Genomic DNA, 9864 nt, shown 5'->3' with positions numbered 1-9864 from the left:
CAGACACAGCCATGTCTGGGCAGTCCTCCTCCTGTTCCTGCCCTGGCCACAAAGGCTGCAAGGAAACCTTTTAAGCAAAGGCTGCAAGGTGATGAGGTTATTTCTCTTTGCACTGGGCCTCATTTTTTCAGAGCTGATCAGTATCTGATGGAATGAACAGGTGACTGCTTTGAGCTGCTGCTGATGAAACACAGGCACATCTTCTCCTGAAGTTAATGAATCAATCAGGCTGCACTGTGGTACACTCAGCTGGGATTTAGATGTGATGATCTTTTTTCCAAATTTCTCACGTAAATATTGCATTATTCAAAATGATTAGTCGTCCAAATTTCTCATGTACATATTGCATTATTTGAACGTTCTTACGGCATTCATTCCCTTTCTTTATTGTTTTTTAAGAATGAGATGCATGTATTTTGTTATGAGTATGAAGAAACATCATAGCAAAATAATACATGCAGTGGACAAGAAACTTAGAGCAATTAGGAATAATATGGATCCAACAATCAGGAATATTTCAAATAGCAGACAAAGCTAACAACATAGGTGGAATTAGGTAAATAGCAATCTCCGCAATAATGTACCATCATCCCAGAGTCTGCAAACAGCTGACAAACCTCGATTCAGGGGGGACTTGGAGAATTATTTCCAGATAATAATTCCCAAGCTCCCTTTAAAAAGAGTTCAACTGTCATGTCTAGAGAGTCAAATTGCCAAGTCAAAACAACTCAAATCTAGTTTTGATGCAGAAAACATCTGGGTCTGTTGGCAATTCCCATCCAGGAAGAGCAAAGGCCTGGCCACCACCCAAGCTTCAAGTGGGAGAGAATTCCCTAAACGTCATTTAAAACAAGGCTCTTGAGAATAGCACTTAGGAGTAAAGGTCTAGGGGTGACAGACTAATGAACCATGCAAGAGCTGTCTCCTCCAAAATTCCCTCAGCACAGAGATGCTTTAAACCCAGCAGAATGTTGGAGTGGTTCTGTAATAATAATTGGGGCTGCATCTGATTAGAGTAGATGTCACAATACCATCAGTTTAGAGGAGGCTTCCCACAAAGCTGAGATATCATTTCTTGGACCTCTGAAAAATACTTAAAAATGATGAGGCAGCACTGGGTGAAACCATAGAGCCAGAGTGCGGAGCCCAGCCAGAGGGGTAGTCTGGTCTGAGAGATACAGAAGCAGCTAGAGAACAAAAGGAGGATCCTGAAATGACACATGTCTTGTAGATAATTACACCAAAAGATGGTAAAGCATATGAAAAGCTGGCTATAAAAACAGTAATACAAAGATTGATGTATTTATGACAGAATAAATGCGTCAAAGGAAAACACTGAACAGCTCACTAGTAAAATTTATGATACCTCAGATTAAATAACAATCAAACCTGACAGAAATTTATTTGGACAGCGCTAGAGCTTAGCAAGAGGAACTTAAACTCAGCCCTAAAAGGATTTCAAATTAAATTCATTATCACCTTAGTAGAACAAAAAGCGCACTCGAGAGAACTCAAAGTTAATTACTATTAATACCAAACATAACTGGACCCATAAAAACTGGAATAGAACATTGTTCAAATTTAGTAATACTGAAACTTAACAGAAATTAAATCTACAAAATTTAACAAAAAAACCTTTGCCTTATTTAATTTAACAGAATGTAACTGAGCATTACAATATTGGGCTTTAATTTAACAGAATTGAAATGAACATCCTGAAAAGTTACAGATAATGGCATGATGTAATTTTGTCCAAGGTTATTAACACAAAAAAACTACTTAAAGGTGAATAAGCCATAAGTGAAATAACAGCATGATGGTGCACTGGAGGGATTCAAGTTGTAACAAGCATGTTAGAATTATAAGTAAATCAGTTATGAGAAAAACCCACGGTAACTGCAAATTCCATGGAAACAGAAATTCAGTAAGACTTTTTGAAGTGCCGGGTTACTGGAAAATAAATATAATAACGTGCAATTTAGCATATTGCTGAACAACCCAATAGCTTTTTGTGACTGTATCTGGCATCATTTTATATGGCACATTTGTTAGCATTCTTGTTAAAGAAATCAGACCATGTTAAAATTTGATAGGCAATAAGGCGTTGCATTTACCGCTTTTCAATACAGTTGATAGTTATCCATAGGGATAGTTACAGGCTTTGTTAATTGCTGATTTGTCTTTTTGGTATGTGTTTGTGGTCCGGTCAATTTCTGGCCAATTGTTTTTCAGGCATCTAAAGTAAAATTTGACACAGTATGTGGCCTTGGAGGACCCCAACAGGTCCAATTCTTGGGGTTCCTCTCGAGCATTGGGCAGCATTTTTGTCCACCTGTCCCAAGTATCTACCAGGTTGGGTCTCTTACCTGTGGTGCGGAGGAGCTCTGAGTTATAGACGGGCCAATCATCTGCTACAAAGGTGTCACGGTTTGACGCTGGCGCAATGCCAGTGCCCCCATGAAAATACATTCTCCCTGGTGTCTGCTGTGAGATGTGACCAGGAATAGGGCAAAGCAGGCTCCAGCTGAGGAATAAAAGGGGAAAAAAAAAAACTTTATTAACTTACAATATATTAAAGAAACACACACAGAACTCAGGATGAAAACCTTCCAAACATTCCTCCTCCCCCCACCAAATTCCCAATACACCACAGTAAGACAAAACCTTGGACTCTCAATTCAGTTACCACCCCTCAGATCACCAACTCTCAGTCCATCACCACCCTTTAGATAATCAGTTCTCAGTTCATCAAGGAGTGAGGAGTCCCTCTTGTACCATAGGCTTCCCCTGGAAACACAGTTGAGACCTTTTGTGTTTCCATGTCACATGTGGCACTGCCTGGAGAGCATTTGCCATCGTGACGTCTTCCTTTCATGTCCAGTGATCTCACCGCTGCACACGGACCAGAGCTGCTTCTAGGGTTCCCCTTTTAAGGATGCTTTGCCCAGTTCCAAAAAAAGCACAGTCTCTCACTTTTGGGACACCTGTCCCTCCCAAATTCAGCCCCTGGGGCCGAGGGGTCTCAAGAACAGAGATCTTCTTCTTCTTCCCTGAAGATGGAGAGCACCACCACCCTCCTCACCCGTTGTCTCTGTTCCCGCACTCCTTCACATAACATCACTGCACTCTCTTGGCTCCAAGCCATTGCCTCCCCCTAGATGCAGTCTCTGTGTCACAGGAAAAAAATGGTTCTGTTCATGGCTATACAAGAAAAGTCCAGCCAAAGGCCATTCCATCACCTCCTCTCAACGAAGATTCTTCTCAACTTCTCTCGTGGCCCATTTCCTCTTATCTCATCTCTATCTCTCTTCTCATTCAACTCAGGGAGGATCAGTAAGGTTTCCATCATCCAAGAAAAGGGCTAAAAATCTCAGGCTCTGCCTGTCCAGAACTCCCACGCTGCCCTGCCGGGCACCTTCTCGCTGCACCCCCCTTCTCCTTTATGGCCGGCCGTGCTGCCTGCATGTGATACCGAATTTCAAGCTGGCACAAGCACAGGCACAGGCTCACTCTCTTTCTCTCTCTCTTTCTCTCTCTGTATCTCTCTGGGGGGCTGGCTGCCCGATGACTCTCCAATGTTCCTCCACCCTTCCATCCTGCAGGGGCCTTCACCTCCCCTCTCTGTCCAAGGCCCGGCCTACCTCACGCGGCTGCATGGCTTCCCCTCCCCTGCCAGCCCGCAGCCGGGCAGGGCAGCTCTGACCTCTTTCACAGACAGAACCAAGAGAGCTCCCCCTGGGAGTTCCCTGCTTTTAACCCCCCGTGTTCTCAGAGGCGTATCCATGTTCCTCAGTGGCCACACCAGGTGCCAATATTCAAATCTGAGCACCTATTGGTTTGACAACAGCATCCCAAAAAACTCGCATCCTTTTCAAACCAGGACACTGGCGGAAAAATATTGCCATTTCTTGAAAGTATTCTAATGACCCAGATAATAAAGATTTGCTTGTGTATTATGAAACCAACAGGTATTAACACCTGTGCCAATTTCGAGGCAGACATCAGCTGTGTGCCCATCAACAGGCAGTGCCACTTGTGCCCTGAGGTGCCCTGAGCTGGGATTGGATCTCTCTGAGAGCACCTGAGGGAGAGCAGAGCACCTTGCAAGCTGCAGGGCCCTGACAGCCCCGCAGGGCTCCTGTCCCATCAACATCTGCTCTGCTCCAGTCTGAAACAGGGCCCAGCATGGTGCCAGGATCATCAGAGAGCTGAGGTGTGTGCTGGAATTCAATGGCCTCCCCATCCCACAGCAGCCCTGCATTTCCCTGCTGCAGCCTTGGTCTCCAGCCCAGCCATGGAGGCTCTTTGGTCTCTGGAGTGTTGCTGCAGCCGCCAAGGGCAGCTGAGCTCTGCCTTTGGCACAGTCAGGCCTGGCCAGCGCAGGCCATGCTCAGCAATTGCTTGTGTGTGCCTGGCCTTGCTGTCAGCCCCGGCAGCGGCTGCGTGGCCCCTTTGTGGCCCTGTGCTGGCCCAGCCATGGTGGCCCAGCCCCTGTGCAGGCCCAGCCCAGGCCAGGAGCATTGCAGCTGGGAACGGCCCCTGTGCCGTGGGGCCCACAGCAGCCTTGGGGCTCTGTGCCCCATGGCCTCCCTGCTGGGCAGCCTCTGCCAGCTCCTGCAGAGCCCCTGGCACCTGTGGGGCTGCACAGACAGCCCTGCCCCGGGCTCTGCCGGCCTCTGGGCCAGCAGAGAGGCAGCCAGGGCTGGCCATGGCCGGGAACAGGCCCTGAGCCCTGCAGGAGGATGGAGCTGGGCCACAGCCAAACTCAGCCCAGGCCAAAGCTGGGCTCAGCAGCCAGGGCTGCCAACACATGGGCACAGAGGCTGGTGCTGACAAATGTCCTGGGCCCCCTCCCTGCTCTGTCCATGCCACCAAGGGCACAGAGCAGCCTCCTCTCTGGGCCACTTGCCTGTTTGCAATGCCTTGCACAGGCGCTGGCCCTGCCCCACAAGGCCTGGCCTGAGTCCTGCCCCTGCACGCTCAGCCAGGCTGAGATGGACACTGATGGTTTCTGGGCCAGGCTCTCGGAGCCCAGCCCAGCTCCCTGCAAGCTCTGCCAGCTGCCCTGAGCTCTGGGCAGCACCAAGGGCCTCTCTGAGCCCAGCCCAGCCGGCTCTGGCCCCACAGCTCTGCTCAGCCCAGGCTGCTCTGGGCACTGGCCCCACGGCCTCAGCCCCTGCCAAGGGCACAGCAGCAGCTGCAGCTGCCACAGGACTCAGCCCCAGCCATGGGGGAAGGTGCTGGGCCAAGGCCAAAGGAGGCTCCCTGGCTGCCCTGCTCCCCTCGGCCTGAGGTGCTGAGAGCTCTGCAGCCCCTGCTGCCATCCCATCTGCCCAGGGCAGCACCAGAGCCCCGGCCTTGGGGCCCTCAAGAGCTGCTCCTGCTCCAGGCCCAGGGCCCATGCCAAAGCTGGGACAGCAGCCACAAAGCTGTGCCCATTTCTGTTCATTGCTGCTCCCATGGGGATGGATCCTCAGCCACTTGGAGGGTACTCATGAATGTTACAACTCTTGAGGCCTCTTCTTTCTTGCGCTTTTCAGTTCAGGAATTCAGTGAGAAAAGCTCACAAAAATTTGTTCAAAACACATGAATGAAAAAAGCTCTTGGGAATAATTCAAATGTTCAATTATTCTGTGGCTAATTAGACAGATTTCAGAATTGTATTCAAATTGAATATACTGGTTTGAAAAAAATGCAGAGAGAACTGTTTTGACCTGTTTTCTTTTCCTGTTTATTGATTGATTATCAGAAATATCCAATTGATATTGACCCCCAGAACCTCCTAATGCTGTCTGAACAGACATGAAAATCAAGACCCTTCATGGCTGACAATCAATAACACTTTGTCCCAACCCCATCCACACCATTTCCCTCATCCAACCCCTGGCACTCCTATGGATAAGGAATGGTGTGGCCAGCAGGACCAGGGCAGTGATTCTTCCCCTGTGCTGGGGACTGGTTGGGCAGCAGCCTGAGTGCTGTGTCCAGTTTTGGGGCCCCCAATTTAGGAAGGACATGGAGGGGCTGGAGCGTGTCCAGAGAAGGGAAACAAGGCTGGGGAGGGGTTTGGAGCACAAGTCCTGTGAGGAGTGGCTGAGGGAGCTGGGCTTGTTTGTCCTGGAGAAGAGGAGGCTTAGGGGAGACAAGGTGATGTCAGGGCACAGGTTGGACTTGATGATCTCCAAGGTCTTTTCCAGCCTTGTTGATTCTGTGATTCTCTGAAACCACCCTTGGAGCAGCTGCAGGATGAGCCCTGGGCCTCCTCTTCAGCAGCTGCAGCATCCCAGGTCCCTCAGCTTCTCCTGGCAGCCCCAAAGCCCATCCTGTCAGTCCTGCAGAGCCTCTGCAGCTCCTCCTCATTGCCCAGAATAGGGAGCCTCAGAGGCAGACACAGCAGCCCAGATGTGCCCCCCTGGCCTGGGGTGCCTATGGCAAGGGAGCAGCACCAAGCACTGCAAGAGCCTGCAGACAATTCCTGCAGCACTTGTAGGATGATCCTGCTGCCCAAGGGACGTTCCCATGGGGCCAAGTCAGGAACTGCAATGGGGAGTGGGGCCAGAGAGGAAAGGGCAAACAGGGATGGGCTGTTTGCAGGGCAGGGAACAGGGGTGGGCAATGGGAAGAAATTTGAAGCAGTTGAGCAAAGAAGGCAAAGGTGAGGCAAAGGAAATGCTCAGGGCAGTTTGGGGGTGGCTGCCAGGCAGCCCTGGCTCTGAGCAACAGCGTCTGCAGTGGCACAGGAAACTCCCAGCTGATGGGAACAAACTTTCTGGCTGAGTGCAGAGGCCAGGACAAAGCTGAGTGGTTTCCCTGGTGTCCCGCAGGCCTTGCTGGCCCCAGGGGCTGATGGCATTTGTGCTCCCTCAGGTTCATGTCCCCACAGCAACAGCATGGGGGTGCTGCCCCTGCTGTGTGCAATGCAAACAGGGGCTGCTGAGGCAGTGCTGCCGTGTCTGTGCCTGCAAGGATGGGGCACCTGTGTGAGCTGGGGGAGAGGCCAGGGCTGCAGAGGGGGGATGTTGTTGGCAGCTGCATGAGGAGGCTCTGGGACGCTGCCCTGGGCTGTGCAGCGCACTGGGCATGGATCAGCCCCTGCTCTGCTGCTCCTTCCCGTCTGCCCCAGGGCCCTTGCAGAGCCCCAGCCCTGCTGTTTGCCCCCAGCCTGCCCACGGCCAGCCTGGGGCTGCTCACGGGGGTTTCTGTGCTGAGCATTGGCCTGGCCGTGTTCTTGAGAGAGCCTGGGCAAGGAGCCTGGAGCCCCCAGGGCCTGGCCTGAGGCGTCAGCGCTGCCCCAGCAGTGCCCATGGCCTGTCCCTGCTGCAGCCCCGGCACTGCCACCCCCAGGGCTGTGCCCGGCCCCGAGAGCACTCAGGCCCTGCAGCAACACCAGGGCCACCAGGGCAGCGGGGCAGGGCCACGGCAGCAGCACTGGCAACACCAAGTGCTGCTGCTGCTGCTGCTGCTGGGCACAGCTGCTGGGCCAGCACTGATCTGCGCCAGCTCTGCACACAGACATTGCTGCTGCAGCTCCAGAGAAGGCAGCAAAAGAGCATCTCTGCAGAAAACTCTGCTGGGACATCCTGTAGTTCCTTTAAAGCCATCGAGAGTGCAGCCCCTCATTGACACAGTCTGTGGTCACAGGGAAGGTGGAGAGAAACAAAATGAGAAATGGCACAATAAATGACATTTATTTGTAGACAAGATTAAAAACCTAAAATAAAAGATAAAGAACCTCCAAAATGAAGCCAACATGTACTATCAAAGGTGACTTTTATTACAAGTGATTTGCAGAAATTGGCCAGCAGTTTAATGTTTCTGAAACCATCCAGTCATCAGTCTCCTCACTGCAGCCTTGAGCTCCTGGTTCCTCAGGCTGTAGATGAGGGGGTTCAGGGCTGGAGGCACCACCGAGTACAGAACTGACAGGGCCAGATCCAGGGATGGGAAGGACATAGAGCGGGGCTTCAGATAGGCAAATGAGGCAGTGCTAATAAATAGGGTGACCACAGCCAGGTGAGGGAGGCAGGTGGAAAAGGCTTTGTGCCGTCCCTGCTCAGAGGGGATCCTCAGCACAGCCCTGAAGATCTGCACATAGGAGAAAACAATGAACACAAAACAGCCAAATGCTAAACACACACTTACAGCAATGAGCCCAAGTTCCCTGAGGTTGGACTGTGAGCAGGAGAGCTTGAGGATCTGTGGGATTTCACAGAAGAACTGGCCCAGGGCATTGCCATGGCACAGGGGCAGGGAAAATGTATTGGCTGTGAGCACGAGAGCAGTGAGAAAGGCACTGGCCCAGGCAGCTGCTGCCATGTGGGCACAAGCTCTGCTGCCCAGGAGGGTCCCATAGTGCAGGGGTTTGCAGATGGACACGTAGCGGTCATAGCACATGACGGTCAGGAGGTAGTACTCTGATGTAGCGCAGAAAACAAAGAAAAAGAGCTGTGCAGCACATCCAGTGTAGGAGATGTTGCTGGTGTCCCAGAGGGAATTGTGCATGGCTTTGGGGACAGTGGTGCAGATGGAGCCCAGGTCAGCGAGGGCCAGGTTGAGCAGGAAGAAGAACATGGGCGTGTGCAGGTGGTGGCCGCAGGCTACGGCGCTGATGATGAGGCCGTTGCCCAGGAGGGCAGCCAGGGAGATGCCCAGCAAGAGGCAGAAGTGCAGGAGCTGCAGCTGCCGCGTGTCTGCCAATGCCAGCAGGAGGAAGTGCCCGATGGAGCTGCTGTTGGACATTTGCTGTGCCTTGGCATGGGGATCTGTAAGAAAAGTAATCATGGAATAGTTGGGTTTGGAGAGGACTTGAAATATCCCAGCACAGGCTGGGGGCACTTTCCCCCCACTGCCTGCCCAGGGCTCTGCTGCCTGGAGCTGTCCCTGCCAGCAGCTGCTTCCCTGTGCCCAGGGCTGGGCCCTGCCAGTGCTGCCAGAGCCCAGCCCAGCCCTGGGGGCTCAGCTCTGCCCTGCAGAGCCCTCCCAGCTCAGGCACTGCCCAGGGGCAGCTCTGGCTCTGCAGGCTCTGATGGCAACGTCAGAGTGATAGTGGAGCCCTGGAAAATGTTAAAAATAGTCTTTGAAAATATTAGGCTTTGTGTTTTCTCAGATCACTGCACCTGTGTAAGCAGTATGATAAAAGACATAATTGTTAGATGTGATGATTGTTTAGTAATTAAATATAATTATTATATAACCAAAGGAAGAATTATGGGAAACTATGTTGGAAATTTAAAGGGAGCTATGTTTAGCTGAAATCTCTGTATACAGTAGATGAATATAAGTTTAATAATTAACATGAAAGTTAAGTAATGATGGAGTATAAAACACGTTCACCTTGAATGTATGGTCGGAATCAGATTTGGGTGGAAACTACCCCGATTCCCAGAGCTCTTGAATAAAAAGCACCACATATAATTGCTTATGTGATTATGTGTTTTTGAACGCTAACAAGAGCAACCCTGAGGAGGCTGGAAAAGCAGCACTGATGCTGCCTCTAAGGGGCTCTGTGCTGATTTCTATAACTGCCTGGTTTATAAACATCTGAGAGGATTGTTTTTTTTTAAACCTGAACTGAGAGATAAATATCTATGTGCAATTTCCTATCAAGACAACCCAGAAAAATAGATTTTAAAAGCATGATTTCCCCTTTCATCCAGTCCCTGCATTGCTATGATCCCTGTATAACTTACTTGGAAATGTTCTGCACTTAAAGGCCATGCTGGGAGCAGTCCTGAACAATGCAGCATCCTCCCCACACAAGGAGAACACTCCCAAGCCTCACCAGCTGTCTCCTGCCACCCAGATCTTGTCCCCCAGCACTGGGAGCAGCTGCCAGGGCTGGCTGAGAGCTGTCCCTGGCAGGCA

The 9864-nt window shown here is 51.0% G+C and overlaps 1 protein-coding gene across 1 annotated transcript; it reads right to left on the bottom strand.

Annotated features, from left to right (window-relative positions):
• Positions 1-7806: 7806 nt before the first annotated feature.
• Positions 7807-8739, bottom strand: LOC143692970 (olfactory receptor 14J1-like). Its single transcript, XM_077173048.1, has one exon. It carries the CDS (start codon positions 8737-8739, stop codon positions 7807-7809), a length of 933 nt encoding a protein of 310 aa, XP_077029163.1.
• Positions 8740-9864: the final 1125 nt, after the last annotated feature.

This window comes from Agelaius phoeniceus, unplaced genomic scaffold (genome assembly GCF_051311805.1).
Source record: "Agelaius phoeniceus isolate bAgePho1 unplaced genomic scaffold, bAgePho1.hap1 Scaffold_110, whole genome shotgun sequence".
Lineage (NCBI taxonomy): Eukaryota > Metazoa > Chordata > Aves > Passeriformes > Icteridae > Agelaius > Agelaius phoeniceus.
This window is presented reverse-complemented; position numbering and strand designations above follow the sequence as displayed.

Bases quoted from the DNA above. Each gene is read 5' to 3' on its own strand.
- LOC143692970 (XM_077173048.1), bottom strand. From the start codon at position 8,739: ATGTCCAACAGCAGCTCCATCGGGCACTTCCTCCTGCTGGCATTGGCA.